Raw genomic sequence first — 24603 nt, forward strand, 5'->3', positions numbered from 1 at the left:
TACCACTGTACACGCAAAAACACACCTTTTCTAGAGTAAGGTGAAGCAGACTGGTTTCTCACCCCAACATGAGAAGGATAGGGCCTATGGATTTTATTTCATATTTGCTTGTTTATTTCATTTTTAAAAATAGATACTGCTTGTTAAAAACAACAGCACAACAACCTCAAAGCAGTTCTCGAAAAGAATAAAGCAGTGAAACCGTCATCTTAAAAACAAAAAAACAGCCTTGGGCATTATTTTCATTTCAAAGGGGTGTTTCCCCCTCCCATATGAAAGCGAATTGTCCGTGCTTTCAAACACAAAATCTCCACTGTTTTAGGCAGAAATTCACATGCAAATGTGTGTGCTTTTTGGTCTCCCAAATGAAAACCGCCTCATCCTAGGTGTGAAGCAGTTTCCAAGACTGCAAGTTCCTGTTTAGAGTGAGATACAAAATATGTTCGGTACGTCTCAGGTTCTTCAAATGCTCTTGCGAAAGAAAGAAAGAAAGAAAGAAAGAAAGAAAGAAAGAAAGAAAGAAAGAAAGAAAGAAAGAAAGAAAGCTGGGAATCTGGGGAGTAGGGTTTGTTTTGGGGGCGCGCACACACACTATATTTTTCGCTCTATAAGACGCACCAGACCCCAAGATGCACCTAGTTTTCGGAAGAGTAAAACAAGAAAAAAAATATTCTGAATCTCAGAAGCCAGAACAGCAAGAGGGATCGCTGTGCAGTGAAAGCAGCAATCCCTCTTGCTGTTCTGGCTTCTGGGATAGCTGCGCAGCCTGCATTCGCTCCATAAGATGCACACAGATTTCCCCTTACTTTTCAGGAGGGAAAAAGTGAGTCTTATAGAGCAAAAAATACGGTATATGTTGATGGCCTTTGCCACCTTCCTTTTTAACCATGGGTGGGGCTGGAAATGGGGGCTCAGCTCTCCAGACTCCCCACTCCACTGCCTTGCTTGGTCTTTTCCCCACTATGAATTGTATCCAATGCGAATCCTACCCAGGATTCAAATCAATGGCATCAGAACATCAGACGTCTGGACCATCTAGCCCAGCCTCCTGTTCTCACAGTGGCTGACCAGATGTCTGTCAGGATCCGAGCATTTTCCCCTTCTGCGGTTTCCAGGAACTAGCATTCAGTGGAGGCAGAGCTGAGCCGTCCTGGCTAGGAGCCATCAGCAGACTTTTCCTCCACGAATTTGCCCAACAATCCTCTTTTAGACCTTCCAAGCTGGTGCTCCCCTCCTGAGGCAGTGAGTTCCATAGTATAACTGAGGTCCAGCGCCGAGGCCTTTCTGGCGGTTCCCTCCCTGCAAGAAGTGATGTTACAGGGCCTTCTCGGTGGTGGCGCCCATCCTGTGGAACTCCCTCCCACCAGATGTCAAAGAGAAGAACAACAACCAGACTTTTAGAAGGCATCTGAAGGCAGCCCTGTTTAGGGAAGCTTTTAATGTTTAATAGGTTATTGTATTTTAATATTCTTTTGGAAGCCGCTCAGTTTTCTCCCTATCCCCCCCAGGTGCGCTAAGTCCTGCAAGGGACAACACCAAAAGGGAGGAGGAGGAGGAGAAAGCTGGCAAGCAGAGTTGCCCCATGGTTGTAAGAAACAGAGAATAGAAGCATGAGTTGGAAGGTACCCCAAGGGTCATCTAGTCCAACCCCCTGCAATGGAGGAATCTTTTGCCTAACGTGGGACTCGAACGCACGACCGAGATTGAGCAGATGGGCGGGGTATAAATAATAAATAATGATATATTATTATTATTATTATTATTATTATTATTATTATTATTATTATTTTATTTTTTTTATTATTATTATGTGCTGTGTGAAATACTTCCTTTTATCTGCCTTCCAACGCACTTCTTTCTTCTAATGTTTCTCCAATGCATCGGACTAACTTAGGTTCAGTTATATAAGGGGTCAGCAAACTTTTCCAGCAGGGGGCCGGTCCACTGTCCTTCAGACCTTGTGGGGGGGGGGCAGACTATATTTTGAAGGGGGAGAATAAACAAATTTCTATGCCCCACATATAACCCAGAGGTGCATTTTATTTTTTTATTTTTTTATTTTTATTCAGATTTCACAAACATTTTTTAACAAACACAGCAACACAAACAAACACAAAACTAAACAAAAACATGTATAATTTCAAATCCTTATTTTCGTATAACTTATTTCCCAGACTCCCCCATACCTCCCCTTACTGCATTCTAATTTCAAACTTTTTTTCAGCAAATTCTTACTCTCAGTCTTCTCAGATTTATAACCTCCTTTCTTCTTTTTAATCTTAATCTTTACAGCTGTAAACCCCTTAATTTATAAAACCAGCGCCATTCTAACACTCATTAATTTTACAGTATTTCTTAAGATAGTTCTTAAATTTTTTCCAATCTTCTTCCACCGTCTCTTTTCCCTGGTCTCGGATTCTGCCGGTCATTTCTGCCAGTCCCATATAGACCCAGAGGTGCATTTTAAATAAAAGCACACTGCAATATACTTGGAGTCGAGAGTGGATTTCATGCTCTTTATTCAGCTCATAGTGGTGAGGAGGAATGGAAGATCCCCCAGAATGTCTGCTTTATATACATTATTTACATAATGGGCTCCACGTGAGTGGCTGATTCTGGGATTCTCCTGCAGGCCAATCAGGTTGCAGATTCACTTCCACCTGGAGCTGGATTGGGTGGCTCCTGCGGACCAATCAGACTGCTGCATTCTGGATCCTTTTGTTCTAGGACCAATAAGACTGCTGCCTTTTGGATCCTATTCAACTCAGTACATGGTACACACATTCTTCTCATGCAAAAACACCAGGCAGGCCCCACAAATAACCCAGAGATGCATATCAAATAAAAGCGCACATTCTACTCATGTAAAAACACGCTGATTCCTGGACCGTCCGTGGGCCGGATCCGGCTCCTTAGTTTGCCTACCCCTGGTTCAGTCGCTTCAATGCATCTAGTCTGAGTGGAACTCAGTCAGATAAAATCTAGTGCCTCTTCAGCCAACATGGGCGCCCCAGATTTTTTTGTCTGTTTGCTGGCTGTGGGGCAGGGGCCATTTTGCCTATTTTTGGGTGGCCCTGGCCTCCTTTTTTGTCTATGCTGCATTTGTTTTTGGGTGCATGTAGGTGATTCCTAAGTGTGATCACTTTTTTCTTCTTTGGAATCGGTTTTGTGGTGCCTGTGGCTGTTCCTTAGATTTCCAAAGGGGCTCCGGAAGGTTGGAGATCTCGTTTTCTATTCCTTATAACAGAGTCTCAACAGGCCCAAAATAAAATAAAATTTGACAGGCAGCTATAGGGACAGTGCACCGGTTGAATTTCTGTCTGCTCTGCACCCTCTAAGTAAGGGCCCAGCAGGGCTTAAGCATCTGTTTTTCTGAATGTCAGGATTCCACCATGGAAAATATGAAGGCGCAATCATAGAGGCCTCACTCTGTGCGTGTACAAAGTGTATTTCCCCCCTCAGGGCTGCCTTTCAAGTCTTTGTAGCGTCTGAGCACTCATGTTCCAGCAACTGAGGTTTCCTGGTGGAGGAAGAAACGGAATAGATTATGCAAAGAGCAGCCCATTTGCATAATTCATGCAAGCGACAAACTCTGCCGTTTATCGGCGCAGGGTTTTTAAAATTCATTTTCTCTATTTGCCAGGGCGACGGTGACCCACAGTCCCTCCCCTCGTTGAACTCATCGTAATCCCTCGAGCCCCACATGCGCTGTGCTTGTCTGTTGGACGGTGGTCTTAAAAAAAATTGTCGGGTTGATAAGTTGTTTGTATTTTATTAATTGAAATTTCTTCTTACCCACGTCTTTGGTGTGAAAGATTTATTCCCCTCCCTCTTTTTTGGGTGGGGAGCATTGCAAGCCCTTCATGGGTGTTCTCTTGAAGAACTTTAATGAGGATCTTAGAGACCTGGGCAGCATTAAAGGAGTGTTGGGGTCTCTCTGGGGGGAAACCCCTAATAATAATAATAATAATAATAATAATAATAATAATAATAATAAATGGCCTCGGTCCAGTATACCTGAAGGAGCGTCTCCACCCCCATCGTTTTACCTGGACACTGAGGTCCAGCGCCGAGGGCCTTCTGGTGGTTCCCTCCCTGCAAGAAGCCAAGTTACAGGGAACCAGGCAGAGGGCCTTCTCGGTGGTGGCGCCCGCCCTGTGGTACGCCCTCCCACCAGATGTCAAAGAGAACAACAACTACCAGACTTTTAGAAGACATCTGAAGGCAGCCCTGTTTAGGGAAGCTTTTAATGTTTGATGTATCACAGTATTTTAATATTTTTATGGAATCCGCCCAGAGTGGCTGGGGAAACCCAGCCAGATGGGCGGGGTATAAATAAATTATTATTATTATTATTATTATTATTATTATTATTATTATTATACCCCGCCCTTCTGGCTGAGTTTCCCCAGCCACTCTGGACAGCTCCCAATCGAGTATTAAAAACAATACAGCAATAAAGCCATAGAGCTCGAAAGCGCCTGTTCAAAGAGGAGGGCTGCCTGCTGCCTCTCTGGATGAGTCCTTGTTCTAGGCGTCCCTCCTTCCCATCAGCCTCTGCAGGAGGGCAGAAGCTTCTGCTACACCTTTGCACTGGGCGCGACTTTTCCCTTCGTTCACTTTTGGTGCAGAGACTCGGAGCAAGTCCTGTCCGTGGAGAGGACTGTGCCCGTCGCATCTCTGTATGATTTGCTGTTTATCGGCGGGGTGAATTTTGAAGCGGGGACTTCCAGACTTGCTGACCCAAATCCTCAAGTTTCTAGTCCATGGTGGGTTTTGTTTTGTTGGTTTTTTTGCCCCTTTCCGCATTTCAGTTTGCAGCGCGCTGGTTAGCGGAGGGACGGGGACCAATCCACCTCTTTTGCCAATGGCCCCAGGTCATTTGCAGGCAGTTTTTTTTCCTACTCAGCCCAGGGGAGCAGCAACGGACAAGGCTGTGCACAGAGCCATCTTCTTGTCCCGCAACCCCTCCCCCTCTCTCCCAGGAAAAGCTACTGCCGGCAGCTTGTCCGCTCAGCTGACGTGGCGCCGCAAGATGGGCCCGCTGGAGTGTGACGGCTTTTGCTTTTCCGCCTCGCTGCTCCTTGCGACAGGCTCGCTGGCAGGGAATCTAAATATAGAACTCAGCACTGCAGCTGGGAAGAAAAGGAACATATTTTGCTCATGAATTTTTGAGAAAGGGTGGCGGCGGGAGGGAATGGGGGCAAACAGAATCACACCGGAGCAAGTTTTTCCGCCTTTCAAACTATGCATGAACTCCGCAGTGGCGAGCTGGGAAGGACAAGTTTCCCCAAGGAAATGTGATCGCCTGGCCTGGCGCTCGGTTCGCCATAGGGCTGTGCGATGTGGGTTTTTCTTCTGCATATAGGTCGGATCTCTTGTGCGTGGCTCCTCTTTGCCTAGCTGCCCAAAATGTTTGCGCCTGTAAAAATAATAAATGTCTCTGTGGAATCTAAGCAGCGATCTAGTCCTGCGTCCTGTTCTCACGGGGGCTGTCAGGAGCTCATCCTACACTCGAGTAGGACCCTGGCAGAGACACATGCCTGACTGGTATGTTCTCTCCCTCCTGGTCGATCATTCGGGAGCTTCAAAAGCTTTCTTCTGCCCGAACATCACAGCGACCGATGCCAACCGACATTGGCACACTTAGCGGTCCCATGACTGCAATCACGGAGCAGGAATTCTAACAGGGCCAACTGGTGGGAAGCCCCACACCCTGCAAGTGGAGACTTCAGTCCTGATCCCTGCAGGAATTCTGCTTTTTCCAGGCCATTCTCTGCAAGGAAAGCACTGGCAAAGCAGCAGGATTGAACCCTGCCCATCAGCCAGTGATGTCAGTTGATTGACTGGTGGGTGTGGTTTGGGGAAACGGCCTCATTGGCCAAACTGGGCTCCCTTCCCACCCACCCACTCGGTGGACCAAGACTGGCCCATGGGCTGGAAAATTCCCCACCCTGCCAAAGAAGCAGCTCTGGCCCTGTGATCATTTTGAGGTTGAATCCTGACAAGACAGAAGTACTGTTTTGGGGGGACAGGGGGCAGGCAGGTATGGAGGACTCCCTGGTCCTGAATGGGGTAACTGTGCCCCTGAAGGACCAGGTGTGCAGCCTGGGAGTCATTCTGGACTCACAGCTGTCCATGGAGGCGCAGGTCAATTCTGTGTCCAGGGCAGCTGTCTCCCAGCTCCATCTGGTACACAGGATGAGACCCCACCTGCCTGCAGACTGTCTCGTCAGAGTGGTGCAAGTCACCAGACCCTTATATACTGTGGGAGGGTGGTGTGGGTGTTTTCTCAGAAGGGTACTTGGAGATGGGCGATTGACTCAATGGGTATGGTAAACCTGTTGACAGCTGTCAATGACTGCAATTAGTCCTACAGGAAAAAGCAAGGGATACTATTCAGATGACCAAAAATATCTTTAGCATTATCTATCCTGAAGTGCATGCAAAATAGCGTCAATAAAGTGGTTCCATGTGTAGGATAGCAAAGTAATCAGTGGTGAGGTGAAGACTCAGAGATACCTTCATATCATAGAATCATAGAGTTGGAAGAGACCCCAAGGGCCATCGAGTCCAACCCCCTGCCAAGCAGGAAACACCATCAGAGCACTCCTGACATATGGTTGTCAAGCCTCTGCTTAAAGACCTCCAAAGCAGGAGACTCCACCACACTCCTGGGCAGCAAATTCCACTGTCAAACAGCTCTTACTGTCAGGAAGTTCTTCCTAATGTTTAGGTGGAATCTTCTTTCTTGTAGTTTGGATCCATTGCTCCGTGTCCGCTTCTCTGGAGCAGCAGAAAACAACCTTTCTCCCTCCTCTATGTGACATCCTTTTATATATTTGAACATGGCTATCATGTCACCCCTTAACCTCCTCTTCTCCAGGCTAAACATGCCCAGCTCCCTTAGCCGTTCCTCATAAGGCATCGTTTCCAGGCCTTTGACCTGACATCCCTCTTTGGAAAAAAGATTCATGCCTTTGATATGCGTAGAAATCCACAGGCCTGTTTTCATTGTGGTGAAGGATTACCATTTAAATAAATAGATTTAGTTTCATTGGGGGGGGGGGATTGAGAGATGCTCAGTTAGTAAACCCCACAAGTGAAACACTGATTGGGGTTTTCCCACCCCCACCCTCTTTGATCTTGTTTAAATAGTCCTGCAGTTCAGGAATATTCAATGAAGCAATGAAAGTCTCTGCCTATTTGCCATCTCTCTGTCACCTGGAGACGAACACCTGGTTTGCTCTTCCAGGTAACGTCAGCGATGACTGAATTCATTTACAACATGCACGGCACTGTTTAATCATTAGTGTTTCTAAGAACAGAAATAAACCGAGAGAATAAACCAGCAGAAGTCATAAAGCCCAAACATAAACCCGAACGCTACCTTATATTTCCAGCTAGACTAAGGAGCCCCTCTGAGTCTCGCCCTCTGATGGTTCCCAAGACGTAACTAGCTGTACATTTGAAAAAATAATATATACTATTCATTGTATTGAATTGTAAGGTAAAGGTAAAGGGACCCCTGACCATTAAGTCCAGTCGTGACCGACTCTGGGGTTGCGGCGCTCATCTCGCTTTATTGGCCGAGGGAGCCGGCATATAGCTTCCGGATCATGTGGCCAGCAGGATTAAGCCGCTTCTGGCGAACCAGAGCAGCGCACGGAAACGCCGTTTACCTTCCCGCCAGAGTGGTACCTATTTATCTAATTGCACCTTGATGTGCTTTCAAACTGTTAGGTTGGCAGGAGCAGGGACCGAGCAACGGGAGCTCACCCCGTCGCGGGGATTCGAACCACCGACCTTCTGATCGGCAAGTCGTAGGTTCTGTGGTTTAACCCACAGCACCACCCGCGTCCCGGTATTGAAGTGTAGATTTCAACAAATCCTTGTCTTAGACTCTGTGAAAGGATTCTGTGGAACTGCAACAACCTTTCATGTGGACTGTTGGACTCTATGAACAGATAGATGGAATAGACACTTTCACATAAATGGACCTTATGCACAAACTGAGAAGGAACTGATCCACTGGGTCTTCTACTTTTTTTGTTGAAGTTTATGAGCTACTTTTGTTGAAATCTACAATTCAATACAATGAATTGTTGTTGTTGTTTAGTCGTGACCCCCTGGACCAGAGCACGCCAGGCCCTCCTGTCTTCCACTGCCTCCCGCAGTTTGGTCAAACTCATGCTGGTAGCTTCGACAACACTGTCCCACCATCTCATCCTCTGTCGTCCCCTTCTCCTTGCGCCCTCCATCTTTCCCAACATCAGGGTCTTTTCCAGGGAGTCTTCTCTTCTCATGAGGTGGCCAAAGTCTTGGAGCCTCAGCTTCAGGATCTGTCCTTCCAGTGAGCACTCAGGGCTGATTTCCTTCAGAATGGAGAGGTTGGATCTTCTTGCAGTCCACGGGACTCTCAAGAGTCTCCTCCAGCACCAGAAGTCAAAAGCATCCATTCTTCGGCGATCAGCCTTCTTGATGGTCCAGCTCTCACTTCCATACATCACAACTGGGAAAACCAGAGCTTTAACTATACGGACCTTTGTTGGCAAAATACTATGAATAGTATATACCGTATTTTTCGCTCTATAACACGCACCAGACCATAACACGCATGTAGTTTTTAGAGGAGGAAAACAAGAAAAAAAATATTCTATACGAAATAGTGGATATATGATTTTTGTGGTTCATGCTGTGGCCACAGACATGTGATCTGACAGTGAGTTTGGAGTAGCCCAATGCAAAAATCCTGAGGATCCATGTGGATCCATGCTTTGTAACCACGGAGGAGGGAAGGAAGGGGAACCATGGATCCTCTGCTCACGACTGCAGCAGATCCCCCCCGCCACCCGCAGGCATTCGCTCCATAACACGCACAGACATTTCCCCTTACTTTCTAGGAGGAAAAAAGTGAGTGTTATGGTGCAAAAAATACGGTAATGTTTCACTTCTGGTATCAATTCTTTGTCAGTGGCCTCCAGAAATATATCCAGAGTTGAGATGTTAGTGAGGCCACAACCTTCTATCTACTAGGCTTGCCCATAACCATATTTTTTTTAATCACTGCCTCGATCTTATCTTCATTGTAAAAAATATTCACACCACTGCCTTGAAGGCTTGTGTTGAGAGTGTTAAAGTATGTGAAAACGTCTGCTACGCAGGCTACCATACACAACCATGCAAAGTTGTTCAGCTGATCTCATGGAAATTTTGAATCTGTCAGAAAAAGTTGTACTTCATCATGTAACTCAAAGAGGTACAGCATTTACCGTATTTTTCGCTCTATAACACGCACCCGACCATAACACGCACATAGTTTTTAGAGGAGGAAAACCCGTAGGTATGCCACCCGTAGGCATTCCCTCCATAACACGCACAGACATTTTCCCTTACTTTCTAGGAGGAAAAAAGTGAGTGTTATGGTGCAAAAAATACGGTATTATTTTTTCAAACGTACAGCCAGTTACGTCTTGTGTGTTTATTGAATATGTTTCATGTAACCAGAGATTTGTTGTTGTTTTTCTCTGATGGTTCCCTTCATGGGCCAGCTCTGGACTCTGGGTTCTGGGTTCTGTTCATGGCCCATCTAGCTACCTCACTGCCCAGCTGGCTTGACACCTTAGCATAACTCAGTCCAAGGGGTTTCAGTGCAACTTTGGCAAAGTTTAACCAAACCTTGATCAATTATAACTTCATTACATCACAACACATTTAGGGGGATGTGCCTCCTCTCCAAACTCATAATGCTGTTTGGTGTTTTTAAATTTTTCATTTGCTGTTTGGGTTTTTTAAATAATTGCACAATGCTTAGAAGCTTTTAAAAAAGAATTAAGAGGTGTATAAATGCCTCCAACTGCGTGATTATTTCGGAGCCAAGGTGTGAGGGATCAGGGGTGTTTAGGTTTCACAATATCTGCTGGTAATAATTACAAAATTTCTTATTTCACTACAGTCATACCTCATGTTACGTCCTCTTCACGTTACGTTCTTTCAGGTTATGTCCCACGGCGACCCGGAAGTACCAGAAAGGGTTACTTCCAGGTTTCGCTGCTCGCGCATGCGCAGAAGCACAAAATGACGTCACACACATGCGCAGAAGTGGCAGATTGTAACCCACGCTTACGCAGACGTGCCGCTGCAGGTTGCACTCTTTTCATGTTTGCGAACGGGCCTCTGGAACGGATTCCATTCGCAACCAGAGGTACCACTGTATTATATTTATACCCCACCTTTGCTCCAAGGAGCTCAAAGAGGCCTGCGCAGTTCTCCTCTGCCTCCATTTTATCCTCACAACGACCCTGTGAGGTGGGCTCGGCTGAGAGACTATAGCCACCCCAAGGCCACCCAATGAGCTTGCTGGTCCAGACAGGAGATAAACAACGCACTCAGATTTCTGCTGTAGACCGCCTTTTCTGTGATGTAGGTATGATGTTTCTGGGGGTGGTCTTGGACTCCAGGGTGGGCAATTTAAAATGTCTATATAAAGTCGGGCACACCTTGGTTCTGGGTCCTCCTCCTTCTCCTGCGTGTGAGGGGAGCACCCTGTTGCAACAGTTCAATAAAGTTCAGGCTTATGAGCTGCTTTGCTTCTCAATATTCTCTGCTTGGTCTCTGTTCTTTTTTCCGACCGACGGAGAACCCACAAAGGACTCTATAAGGGCTCTGGTGTCCCCCATAAGAGAATAAGGGCAGGTTTTTGTTTATTACACAGGCTTCCCATCGGGGAAGCTGGATTGGTCAAGCGGGGTCTTGAACCCTGGTTTCCCAGGGCCTAGTCTGACACAACAGTGTCTCACCATTTCTTCCTGCCACCCAGTGGCGGCTGGTGCCCATTGGGCCTGGCATGGCGCAAGGCAGAGAACTTCACAGTAGGCGGAGCCAAAACCAAGGAGAGGCGGAGCCAACTCATTCCAGTTTTCTCCCTATCCTTCCCCCCTGTGCTAAATTCTGCAAGGGGCAACACCAAAAGTGAGGAGGAGGAAACTGGCAAGCAGAGTCACCCCATAGATGGGTTGTGAGAAACAGAGCAGGCAGGTAAGCCTAGGATAGCTCAGTCGGTTGAGCGTGAGATGCTCAATCTCAGGTTCGTGGGTTCGATTCCCACGTTGGGCAAAAGATTCCTCCATTGCAGCGGGTTGGAATAGATGACCCTCAGGGTCCCTTTATATATCCGACCCACCCACCCTCAGTTTGGATGAATTTCCAACTTCATGGTGGCCCCGATTCCTGTGGTTTCAAAACGTGTTCTGCGCTTTGGGCGACGCTGCCGAGTGTTCAATCCATGTGGAAAATTCTCCTGTGAGAATACCTTCAGGGAAGTTCCTGCCTTTCCGTCTCACGCGCTTCATCAACAGATATATTTTTAGCTTTTTTCTTTCGGGCTGCTGGAAAGATGTTAAGACGATCGGGAGCCCAGGTGAGAAATCATATAGTTTTGGGGTGTGTGCTTTTATTTGAAAGAATCTATTAAGTTGGAATTGAAAGATTTGGAGTTTGTATAATGTGGAACATTAAATGTGATTTGATTGGATTGTTAAAATGGGGAACTTAATAAAAATGATTTTAAAAAAAGAAAGAAAGATTTGGAGTTGGAAAGATTTGGAGGTTGGATCTTCTTGCAGTCCATGGGACTCTCCAGAGTCTCCTCCAGCACCAGAATTCAAAAGCATCCATTCTTTGGCGATCAGCCTTCTTTATGGTCCAGCTCTCACTTCCATACATCACTACTGGGAAAACCAGAGCTTTGACTATACGGACTTTTGTTGGCAAGGTGATGTCTCTCCTCTTTCAAAAGCCATCCCGTTTGGTGGCCCTCACTGCCTCTAGTCTGAGCACATTCCAGCCGCACTGTATTGGATACAAATCTGGTTCCCCGTAGGTTTTACTTCTAACTCCCCCCACCCCACCCCACCCCCAAGGAAGAATACCTCCTTTGCTCTTTTAAATTGGCAGAGGATAAGCTGTTGCCCTACAAACGACTATAGCAGAGAGAGCAAGCAAAGGCTTTGGCAGTGTGCAATAATAATAATAACCCTGGCAGTGTTGCTCGCTGCCACAATGGGGGCGTTTTCAAAATGTCCCCGTTTTCTTCTCTGAGATGTTGAACAGGACTTTGAGCAGGCACAATGTCAGCTTTCAGCCTGGTTTCAAAATCCTTTCACGATTTCTTTTCCTTTTCAAGTTATGGCCTGCTAAAATGGGTTTCCCGTTTCTTTGACTGGAACGTTTTGAACTGTCCTGGGCGTGGGGTGGGAAAGGTGCGTCCCTCTGAGAGTTGAAAGTTGGATTTATAAATGATATGGGTTGCTTGCTCGCTCGCTTGCTTAATGAGTTTGGATCCTACCTCTCTCCCGAGCTGGGATTCAAGGCAGCTTATGACGTTTTGAAAGCATGGTCCAAAATTCAAAAAACTGGTTAAAAACAATACAGTGGTACCTCTGGATGCGAACAGGATCCGTTCCGGAGCCCCATTCACATCCTGAAGTGAACGTAACCCATGTCTGCGTGGGTCACGATTCGCCGCTTCAGCACATGCGCGCGGCGTCGTTTTGAGCGCCTGCGACTGCGCAAGCGGCGAAACCCGGAAGTAACGCATTCCGTTACTTCCGGGTCGCCGCAGAGCGTAACCTGAAAACACTCAACCTGAAGCATATTTAACCCGAGGTATGACTGTAGATAAAAGGTTTTTAGAACCAGCAATTAAAATCCAGTTTGACCTGACAGAAGCCTAATTTCCAAAGGCCTGTCTGGACAGGAAGGTTTTAGCCAGCAGGCTTAAAAATAACAAAGAGGGAGACAGTCTGACACCTTTGGAGAGGGAATTCCACAACCTGGGAGCAGTCACAGAAAAGACTCTCTCTCTCTCTCTCTCTCTCTCTCTCTCTCTCTCTCTTTCTCTCTCTCCCTATCCCTCTCTCTCTCCCTATCCCCCCCCTCTCTCTCTCTCTCTCTCTCTCTCTCTCTCTCTCTCTCTCTCTCTCTCTCTCTCTCTCTCTCTCTCTCTCTCTCTCTCTCTCTTTCTCTCTTTCTTTCTTTCTCACTCTCTCTCTCTCTCTGTCTCTCTCTGTCTCCCTCTCTCTTTTTCTCTTCCTCTTCTCTCTCTCTCTTCCTCTCTTTCTTTCTCCCTTTCTCTTTTTCTCTTTCTCTCCTGTGACCACCACCCATGCCATGAATACTGATGGGATCAAGAGAAGGTGCTCACCTGGGCAGGCTTGTTTGGGGAGATCATTTTTTCAGGTAGCCCAGACCCAAGTCATGTTACTTTTGTACCCCGCCTTTCCTTCGAAGAGCTTGAGGTGGAGTACACAGCTCTCCCCACCCCTTTTTCCACCTCACAACACGTCTATGAGGTAGGTCAGGCTGAGGAAGGCAGGATCAGGCCCAGGGTCACCTGGTGACCTTCATGGCTGAGTGAGAATTTCAACCCTGGTGCCCCAGGTGAGAGTTTGACACTCTGCCATTGAAACGAAACCCACGCGTCAGAGGATGGCAGAAGATTGCAATGCCTTCAGGACGTAACTGGCACAAACATCTTTGGACAGGAGCTTTGCTGTCTCATCTTGTTCTGGACATAAGAGTCAAAGGAAGACGCTCACTGCATAGGTTTGTTGAGAAACGGGAGTTTGCAAACGATTGAAAACTATAAAACACCGTGTCGCACCTGTATATATATATTGTGCAACGCTGCATAAGGTGGGTTATCAGAGAATTGTATGGTGTTGCTGGTTTTGATACTTTATTGCTGCAATAAAAATTAAATTAAAAGCAATAAAAAGAAGTAAACAACGTGTGACTGTGGAGTTTGCAATGGCAGCAAAGTGAGGCATCGGAGCATTGGAGGGGAAGTCGGGAGATGGGAGCTTTGCAGCAGGGAGGGCAATGTGAAGGCCTCCCAGATTCTGCTAGAATCCAACTCCCCAGGGCCAGCATTCCTAATGGTCTTTGTTTTAACTATTTATATGTCTGTTTATCCTGCATTTTTATCTTGTGAACCGCCCTGAGATCTTCAGCCGACGGGCCATATGTAAATTAGATAGATGGATGGATCGGTAGATTTTGTAGCTCACTGACTGGTTGTGCCAGCCTCTGCTTCTGAGATTGTGGGTTGCTTACATATTGATACAGGGTCAGGTTTAAGGTGCTGGTTTTGACCTTTAAAGCCCTAAGCGGCCTAGGACCCTCGTACCTACGGGACCGCCTCTCCTGGTCTGCCCCACGGAGGACCTTAAGGTCCACAAACGACAACACTTTGGAGGTCCCAGGTCGCAAGGTGGTTAGATTGGTCTCAACTAGGGCCAGGGCCTTTTCAGTACTGGCCCCGACTTGGTGGAACGCTCTGTCACAAGAGACCAGGTTCCTGCCGGACTTGACATCTTTCCGCAGGGCCTGCAAGACAGAGCTGTTTGGTTTGGACTCAGTCTGACCCTTATGTTTCCCTCCCCTTATGGTTTTGATCTATGGGCTACTTTTAAAACGAGGCTGCATTTTAAATTGCATTTTAACCTGTATTTTAAATTGTTTCCCCCCTTATGTTTTTACTGTTATTTTACTGGTGTTAGCCGCCCTGAGCCCGGCTCTGGCTGGGGAGGGCAGGGTATAAATAAAATTATTTATTATTATTATTATTATTATTATTATTATTATTATTATTATTATTGGTGTGCGTGCGATGCCTAGCACCCACCGCAGGCCTTTGATAACATTAGTAGATAAGAAGAGCCCTGCAGGTGAATCAGTCCAAATGGGACCCATCTAGACCCAATGTCCTCTTCTTACAGGGGCCATTTAGATGCCTCGATGGGAAGCCTCCGAACAGGGCTTCAGCGCAGCACCTCTCCTTCCCCTCCCTGGTTTACTAGCGAGTAGGATTCGCGGGTGGCGCTGTGCATTAAACCACAGAGCCTAGGACTTGCCAATCAGAAGGTTGGTGGTTCGAATCCCCACGATGGAGTGAGCTCCCGTTGCTCGGTCCCTGCTCCTGCCAACCTAGCAATTCAAAAGCAGGTCAAAGTGCAAGTAGATAAATAGGTACCACTCCGGCGGGAAGGTAAACGGCGTTTCCGTGCGCTGCTCTGGTTCTCCAGAAGCGGCTTAGTCATGCTGGCCACATGACCCAGAAGCTGTACGCCGGCTCCCTCGACCAGTAAAGTGAGATGAGCGCCGCAACCCCAGAGCGGCCACGACTGGACCTAATGGTCAGGGGTCCCTTTACCTTTACTAGGATTCAAGAGGCAAGCTGCCTCTGACAATCACCGACCCATCGTGGGCTAGGAGTAGCCCATGGCAGACTTCTCCAACAATTTGTCTACAGTGGTACCTCGGGTTAAGAACTTAATTCGTTCCGGAGGCCCGTTCTTAACCTGAAACTGTTCTTAACCTGAGGTACCACTTTAGCTAATGGGGCCTCCCACTGCCGCTGTGCGATTTCTGTTCTCATCCTGAAGCAAAGTTCTTAACCCGGGGTAATATTTCTGGGTTAGCAGAGTCTGTAACCTGAAGCGTATGTAACCTGAAGCATCTGTAACCCAAGGTACCACTGTATCTTGCATTCTGGAAATGTACATCCAGGTGTTTTTTTTTGTTGTTGTTGTTCCGGAGGTCTGTTCTTAACCTGAAACTGTTCTTAACCTGCGGTACCACTTTAGCTAATGGGGCCTCCTGCTGCCACCGTGTGATTTCCGTTCTCATCCCGAAGCAAAGTTCTTAACCCGAGGTACTATTTCTGGGTTAGCAGAGTCTGTAACCTGAAGTGTCTATAAACCGAGGTACCACTGTAATCCCCTTTGAAAGCCGGTGGCGGCTGCTACCTCTTTCCGGAACAAATGCCACAGTCTGAAGATTACATTCCCACCTCTTTTTCTTCCAGGATGCGCCTTCCTGACCTACTGCGCCCGCGAGTCAGCTCTCAAGGCCCAAAGTGCTCTTCACGAGCAGAAGACGCTACCCGGGGTAAGTTGTTTGCGGCGTTTGCGCTTCACCTCGCCGTGCGTCCCCTATGCACACATACAAACGCACACCTTCCTGGTCACTCTCTGTCTGTCTGTCTCTTCTCTCTTGCAATAACCACATGGCCGTTTCTCTCTTTGTGGAGCCAGTTGGGGAATGGACTCTCCTGAGATTTCGCCCCTGCATTCAGGCTCAGTTGTCACCCTCGAAAGACAACTCAAACCCTCTCCCTTTCCCTCACTCTCTCTCACACAGAGACCTCTTCGCTTAGACAAGGAGAAGTTCTGCTGGAGCGCTGCCCTTAGAAATCCTGCCTTTGTTTGGTTGGGGTTTAAGTTATAAAGTTAGCTAGTTGCCTTTTACCTTGTATATACATTAGTCTGAATCGCCAGTGCCTTTTTGTGGAGCCTGGTTCCAGAGGTCCAAGGTAAAGGTAAAGGTAAAGGGACCCCTGACCATTAGGTCCAGTCGTGGCCGACTCTGGGGTTGCAGCGCTCATCTCGCTTTACTGGCCGAGGGAGCCGGCGTACAGCTTCTGGGTCATGTGGCCAGCATGACTAAGCCGCTTCTGGCGAACCAGAGCAGCGCACGGAAACGCCGTTCACCTTCCCGCCGGAGCGGTACCTATTTATCTACTTGCACTTTGATGTGCTTTTGAACTGCTAGGTTGGCAGGAGCAGGGACTGAGCAACGGGAGCTCACCCCGTCACAGGGATTCAAACCGCCAACCTTCTGATCTGCAAGCCCTAGGCTCTGTGATTTAGACCACAGCTGCACCTGAGTCCTTTCTACAAAGTGGATAAAGGTAAAGGTAAATGGACCCCTGACCGTTAGGTCCAGTCGTGGACGGCACTAGGGTTGCAACGCTCATCTCGCTTTACTGGCCGAGGGAGCCGGCGTACAGCTTCTGGGTCATGTGGCCAGCATGACTAAGCCGCTTCTGGGGAACCAGAGCAGCGCACGGAAACGCCGTTCACCTTCCCGCCGGAGGGGTACCTATTTATCTACTTGCACTTTGACGTGCTTTTGAACTGCTAGGTCGGCAGGAGTTGGCAGAGGTCCAAGGTGCAAGTTGGCAAACACACGTGGCGTCAGAAGTCAGTAAACAGGATAATCTTTGCCTATGTCCAGCAACATTTCAGATGCCAGGAAAGGTTTGTCTGGGCAGAATTTGCAGAGATCTCGGGGCAGAGGAGAGGAAGGGTGAGATTTTAATCACAGGAACCTAGGAACCTGCCTTATAATAAATCAGGCCATTGGTCCATCAAGTTCAATATTGTCTACACTGACTGGCAACAGCTCTCCAGGGTTTTTGGCTGAGGACATTCCCATCTCTGCATGGAGGTGCCAGGGACTCGAACCCAAGACCTACATGAAAAGCAGGTGCTTTGTCACTGGGCTGTGACGCTTCCCCTTAGATTCCAAACCTGCAGACAGGACCCTGTTTTTATGTTTAATTTCTTGGCAGCACCCAGTGACTTTAGGCACCTTTATAAATAATAAACAGTGATTCTTATTCCTTAGGAAAAGATGTTTACCCTGCTGTTCTGTACATCCCCTGAGGCAGCTAAGAATAATAAAACTCATCAAGATATTGGGTCGTTGGACGTTTTCCCCATTATTATTTTAAAAAGCCCAAATAACCAAGGAGACTGAAAATGAAAGAAGTTAGCCAGTGAAGCCTCATCAAACACACCTGATAAAATATTAATAATCAGTAATGGGTCATTTTTTTTAAAAAAAAAGCAAGGATTCTGGCAAATGGAAGTTCTAGGAACGGGCAAATTGGTCAATTTCATTTTCTCTCACTTTCCCAGGGTTAAGTTCAGTTCTCCAAATTTCCACTGCCAGTTTATGATTTTCTTTAAAAGCCCTCATGAACATTCAACTGCATTTGAATGCAAATTTCTCCTAATACACCTAGCTTTTGTCTGCGATCTCCCCTTGTTGTTTAGTCGTTTAGTCGTGTCCGACTCTTCGTGACCCCCTGGACCAGAGCACGCCAGGCACTCCTGTCTTCCACTGCCTCCCGCAGTTTGGTCAAACTCATGCTGGTCTCTTCGAGAACACTGTCCAACCATCTCGTCCTCTGTCGTCTCCTTCTCCTTGTGTCCTCCATCTTTCCCAACATCAGGGTCTTTTCCAGGGAGTCTTCTCTTCTCCTGAGGTGGCCAAAGTCTTGGAGCCTCAGCTTCAGGATCTGTCCTTCCAGTGAGCACTCAGGGCTGATTTCCTTCAGAATGGAACGGTTTGATGTTTTTGCAGTCCATGGGACTCTCAAGAGTCTCCTCCAGCACCAGAATTCAAAAATATCAGTTCTTCAGCAACCAGTCTTCTTTATGGTCCAGCTCTCGCTTCCATACATAACTGCTGGGAAAACCAGAGCTTTAACTATATGGACCTTTGTTGGCAAGGTGATGTCTCTGCTTTTTAAGATGCTGCCTAGGCTTGTCATTGCTTTTCTCCCAAGAATATGGGATATGGATATGGGAAGTTCTGAAGGAGAAATGTGGTTCTGAGCCGACTATAGCAAGCTGACTTTCACTGTATAGTTTAGTATTGTCTACACTGGCCGGCAGCAGCTGTCCAGATTTTCAGGCAATGGACAGCAGGTTCTCTATCCTCTGAGTTACCCCCCTTCCCGTAAAAATAAAGTTAAGATTCCAGTCCTCATTGGTTCTGAGGCCGCTTTGAACAGGAACATAGGTAGCTGCCTTATATGGAGTCAGAACATTGGTCCATCTAGTTCAGTATTGTCTGCCCAGACTGGCAGCAGCTCTCCAGGGTTTTAGGCAGGGGACATTATTGTCAGCTCTCCCTGGAGATGCCGAGATTCGAACCCAGGACCTTCTGCTACGACCCCTTCCCAAAGACCCAATAAGATTCCAGTCCTGCTGATTCCCTTTTTTCCTTTTTCTGATCTTTCGTCCGGTTTGCTACATTTCTGTCCTTTTTTGGAACAACTCCTCAATTTATTTTGTCAGGTCTCCTAAGGGATACAGTGGTACCTCAGTTTATGAACTTAATCCATTCCAGAAGACCGTTTTTAAACCAAAACCGTTCTTAAACCGAGGCAAAGTTCTCAAACCGGGACACTACTTCCGGTTTTGCGGAGTTTGTAAACCAAATCGTTCTTAAACCGGACTGCTCTTAAACCGAGGTACCTCTGTACATTTTTTGACGCAATTTTGCCCTTACGTTCAGAATTATTATTATTATTATTATTTAGCAATTGCATTTTGTTTTGTTTTTTATAAATTTTTATTAACAATTTCAACATAACAATAACTTAACGTAACAACAGAATTCATTTAAAAAGAAAGGAAAAAGGAAAAAAAGAGATTTTAGAAGAGATTGCAGAAAAATAGAAACAATTGTCAAAGAAAGCAAATAAGGAGTCAGTTAAACAGGCAACTAGAACATTATAAACTCAATATTCTATGATAATTAATGAGGGAATCAGCTGGAAAATAAAAAGAATGAAACAAAAATATTTTGAGCGTGCCAATAAATCAGGAAAACGGCAGCTGGAGAAAGTGAACAAAGGAACTCTATTAATAAAATTAATATAGCAATTGCATTTTGTATATCATTTTCCACTAATGCAGGGAAGGCACTCTGCACATGCGCAAGGGTACCCTTGCTGCCTCACAGTCTTCAGGCCTGAACTTGTATCAGCGGGCTTTTCTCTTTTGCAGCCTTTTGTTCTTTACGCGCTGGCAAAACAGCAGGTGTTTTATGCGTTTGTGGGTTCCAGCTCTGCACAGCTTGCCTTATTTATTTGGGGGGAGGGACGGGCTTTTCCATCTATCTCCCTTACACCTGGTTTCCTAGCACCTGCAGCAAGACGTTCAAAGGGCAGGTGTTTCGCCTGATGTCTGAAGAGGAGCTACAGTTGCTACCTTTGTTCTGGCAGGGCCTGAGGCCCTGACCATAGCAGTCAGCTGTCTCTTGCTTTTCACCTGTGCCCATCCTTTCAGCTACGGTTACAGGTGTGAGAGAGCTGCTTTTTTAAATATATATATATTATTGATTTTAACATATAAATTATAAAATGTACCACAAAACTTATCACTTATACGATCATTTTAGACTTCCATCAGCACCTCTGATGATCCACCGTTTTAACCACTTCTTATGCATTTCTTATCTTGCCTTTACATCTCTTAACAAATCATCCTTCCCCTTCTCCATTTTAGCAATACTTCCAATCATTGTTGTTGTTTAGTCGTTTAGTCGTGTCCGCCTCTTCGTGACCCCCTGGACCAGAACACGCCAGGCACTCCTGTCTTCCACTGCCTCCCGCAGTTTGGTCAAACTCATGTTCGTACCTTCGAGAACACTGTCCAGCCATCTCGTCCTCTGTTGTCCCCTTCTCCTTGTGCCCTCCATCTGTCCCAACATTAGGGACTTTTCTAGGGAGTCTTCTCTTCTCATGAGGTGGCCAAAGTCTTGGAGCCTCAGCTTCAGGATCTGTCCTTCCAGTGAGCACTCAGGGCTGATTTCCTTCAGAATGGAGAGGTTTGATCTTCTTGCAGTCCATGGGACTCTCAAGAGTCTCCTCCAGCACCAGAATTCATAACTTCCAATCATACTCCTCACAAACTTCTTGCAAACCTACAAACATCGTCTGATCTTCACAAATACATTTCAAATAGTCCATAAATTTACTCCAGTCTTCTGTGAATTTATGGTCCCGCCGGTTTTGAATCCTTCCTGTTAGTTTATCTAATTCTGCATAGTCCATTAACTTCATCCTCCATTCTTCAATCGTCGGTAATTCTTCTTGCTTCCATTTTTGGGCCAGTAATATTCTTGCTGCTGTTATTGCATATAAAAAGAGCTTACATTCCTTTCTAAGGTGTGTGAGAGCTGCTGAAGGAAATTATCTTTGGTTCCTATCGTGTGATGAGTTCGCACTTTGTGAAACAATGAAGAACGATCCTTCAAAATCTATTATTATTATTATTATTATTATTATTATTATTATTATTATTAGTTTACATACCGCCCTTCATCTCAGGGCAGCTCACAACATAAGATTACAAAGGAAAAGCACAAAATTCGTAATAAAAATAAGAACAGGACAAAACCAAAAATCCCTGCCCCCTCCTTCGACACATTTACAAGGGCGGATTTTCCAACGCAGTTCTCCAGCCAAGCAGCTTTTACACAAAAATGCATCTATTATAAAAACGGGTGTGTCGGTGAAAATCTTGAATATATTATAAAAAATGTGTTACATGTGGGGAAATGGCTCATAGATCGGTGTGCGTTAGTCAGAGCTCCCTTCAAAAATGTGTTTATTGGGAGGAAACCGCACTAAAGCTCTGGACAGTTTTCATGAAGATTTTCTTCAGTGCAAATCGCTGCAGAAATGGGAAGAGCCAGATTTAAAGATAGGGAAAGTGAGAAACAGAAACTCGAAACTGACAGATTTATTACACCCCAAATGTCTGTATACTGGGATTCCACAGGGACGGTGTGGAATGCGGTAGAGGCTTTGGTTTGTAAGCTTTCAACACAGCAAGTTTTCTAGTCCATGTGGTGCCCTCAAGTCATTGTTGGACTCCGAGCTTCCATCAGCACCACCTGATTTGACCAGTGGTCAGGGATGATGGGAGTTGTAGTCCAACAACAATTGGAGGGCATAGCGTTGGCTAGCTCTACACCGGCCCTTCCACTGGAGAGGAGAGACTGCTGACCCACAGGTCACAAGCAGGCGCCGGAGCCTCTCCATCTGCCCCACAGGTTTGTGTGTGTGTAGTAGTAGTAATAATAATAATAATAATAATAATAATAATAATAATAATAATAATAATTTAATATTTATGCCCCCCCATCTGGCTGGGTTTCCCCAGCCACTCTGGGCGGCTTTCAACTGAATATTAAAAACAATACAGCATCAGACATTAAAAACTTCCCTAAACAGGGCCGCCTTCAGTTCTCTTTTAAAAGTAAAATAGTTGTTTATTGCCTTGACATCGGGTGGGAGGGCGTTCCACAGGGCGGGTGCTACCACCAAGAAGGCCCTGTGCCTGGTTCCCTGTAACCTCACTTCTTGCAGGGAGGGAACCACCGGAAGGCCCTTGGAGCTGGACCTCAGTGTCCGGGCAGAACGATGGGGGTGGAGACACCTCCTTCAGGTATACTGGGCCTTTGAGGCCGTTTAGGGCTTTCAAGGTCAGCACCAACACTTTGAATTGTGCTCATGTAGATGGCCGTGCCCATATTTATCTTGGCCCTGTGCCCTTCACTGGCATGCACCCACTCCACCCCACCTCCCACTCCCTGAGGGTTGGCTAAGAGGGCAAAGCAGCCCTCGGGCACCCCTTCCAGTGAAGAAGCCTTCTGGCTCAGACCAGAAATCTTCATCTAGTCCAGTTTCCTCTTCCCCACAGTTGGCCAGTCAAATGCCTCTGGGAAGCCCAAAAGCAAGGCGAGTTCGGCAACAGCTCTTCCCAACTTTTTGCTTCTCCGACGATGGCTACAGCCCCCCGCCCTCCACGGCCGGAGGCAGCGACACTTCTGAATACCCCTTGGTGGAAACCACAGGAGGGGAGAGGGCTGCTCTCGCACTCGGGTCCTGCTCAGGGTGCCTGGGCCCCTGTGAGAACAGAGGGCTGGACTAGATGGGTCACTTGCCTCATTTAGCAGGACTCCCCTTGCATTTTAATGCGCTTCTCCAGAGAAGGCAAGAACCGAAACCCTGTGAAATTTGCGCTGTACCAGATTGTGATGCAGTTCTCCAATACACACACACACACACAAAAATATGAATATTATTAGCAGGGAGCGTGCGCAGAAATGCAGCTGCGAGTGAAAAATTATGACGACGCTCTATGTGAAGGGAGACCGCCTGCAAAAAAAGGAAATGTATACGTTAAGCAAAACTGCATTCGGAAGAGGGCATGTGAGGAGAAACAAAAATGCTGACTTTTTAAATTAAATGAAGAAGCGCTAAATGAGGCGGAAAGGTGGCGAAGCAAACTTCAGATGGGGGGGTGACAAATGGATAGAAACTGAAATTGACAAGTCACCCCTCTGCTGCTCACAGTACGTCGATTTCAGGATGAAAGCCATGCAAATGATAACTGGTGGCAGAATTTAACGGAGGGGGGGGGGAATTATTTATTTCTGTGGAACTGTAGAAATATATATATATCTGGCACCACGGTCTGGCTTCCTTGCTTTCCATCTCCCTCCCGATCCTCGCTTTTGTTCAGGGACTGGAAACATCTGTTATAAATATCTCCCACTTTGCTCCTGGTACGGCGGCGTCACCTGGCTGCTCGGTTGCTAGGAAACCGGCGGCTGGAGAAAGCACCGTTGCCAGGTAAACACCGTCCAGGGTGGCTCATGGCAGGGAAGAAGGGGGGTGGAGAGGGGGGGATGGAAAGGGGGCAGGTGCGCCGAGCTGTGGGTGGCCGAGCTGACAATGGCTGGAGGGTCCGCCGGGAGAAGCAGTGGCAATGTGTCTGCCTTCTGCCTTGTGGGAATGGCATCCACGTCCCAGGAGGGTTTTGCGTCTGGGTTGATATCCGCGTCTGTTTTCCTTAGGAACCGGGCAGAGAAGGCAAGAGCTCTGCTCCCCCCCCACACACACACACCCCATATCTCTCCACCCCACTCAGGCTTCTTTGGGGTTAGCAGTTTTGCAGGAGAATTCTGGTGGCTGCAGTTTCTCCCCACAAAGTGGGGAGAGAAGGTTTTTGTTGTCTCCCAGTCTTGCAGCTGGCGGGCATCCGAGCTGAACGTTGGAAGATTTCGGAAGTACGTTTCCGAGCACAATTCAAAGTGTTGGTGCTGACCTTGAAAGCCCTAAACGGCCTCGGTCCAGAATACCAGAAGGAGCGTCTCCACCCCCATCGTTCTGCCCGGACACTGAGGTCCAGCTCTGAGGGCCTTCTGGTGGTTCCCTCACTGCAAGAAGCCAAGCTACAGGGACCCAGGCAAAGGGCCTTCTCGGTGGTGGCACCCGCCCTGTGAAACGCCCTCCCATCAGATGTCAAGGAAATAAACAACTATATGACGTTTAGAAGACATCTGAAGGCAGCCCTGTCCAGGGAAGTTTTTAATGTGTGACATTTTAGCATATTTTTAATCTTTGTTGGAAGCCAGCCAGAGTGGTTGGGGAAACCCAGCAAGATGGGTGGGGTACAAATAAATTATTATTATTATTATTATTATTATTATTATTATTTATTATTATTTAGCGAAAACCTTTCTGTTGCCCTCGGAAGCTCCTGATTGGACCTCCTCATTAGGAACCACCAAACTGGCTTTGAAATGTCACTTGGGGTGAAATTTGGTTCTGATTTGGTGGATGAAATTGCCTCCCTTGTCAAGGCCTGGGCTCAGCCCTCGTTGGCCCTGATTCACCTCAAACGGGTGGGTCTTTTCCAGGGAGTCTTCTCTTCTCATGAGGTGGCCAAAGTCTTGGAGCCTCAGCTTCAGGATCTGTCCTTCCAGTGAGCACTCAGGGCTGATTTCCTTCAGAATGGAGAGGTTGGATCTTCTTGCAGTCCATGGGACTCTCAAGAGTCTCCTCCAGCACCAGAAGTCAAAAGCATCCATTCTTTGGCGATCAGCCTTCTTTATTGTCCAGCTCTCACTTCCATACATCACTACGGGGAAAACCATACAGACCTTTGT

At 46.9% G+C, this 24603-nt stretch overlaps 1 protein-coding gene across 3 annotated transcripts in view; it reads left to right on the top strand.

Annotated features, from left to right (window-relative positions):
- CELF3 (CUGBP Elav-like family member 3) overlaps positions 1 to 24603 on the top strand; it is an 82278-nt gene that overhangs the window by 14156 nt on the left and 43519 nt on the right. For all 3 annotated transcript variants that reach the window (XR_014519568.1, XM_083477229.1, XM_083477228.1), the window contains exon 2: positions 15869 to 15951. Coding sequence is in view for 2 of the 3 variants with exons in the window: in XM_083477229.1 (XP_083333355.1) it covers positions 15869 to 15951 (83 nt within the window). In the remaining variant the exon portion in view is untranslated. The remainder of the gene's footprint in view (positions 1 to 15868; positions 15952 to 24603) is intronic.

Source organism: Podarcis liolepis (genome assembly GCF_965112155.1).
Source record: "Podarcis liolepis genome assembly, chromosome: 15".
NCBI classification, from domain to species: domain Eukaryota; kingdom Metazoa; phylum Chordata; class Lepidosauria; order Squamata; family Lacertidae; genus Podarcis; species Podarcis liolepis.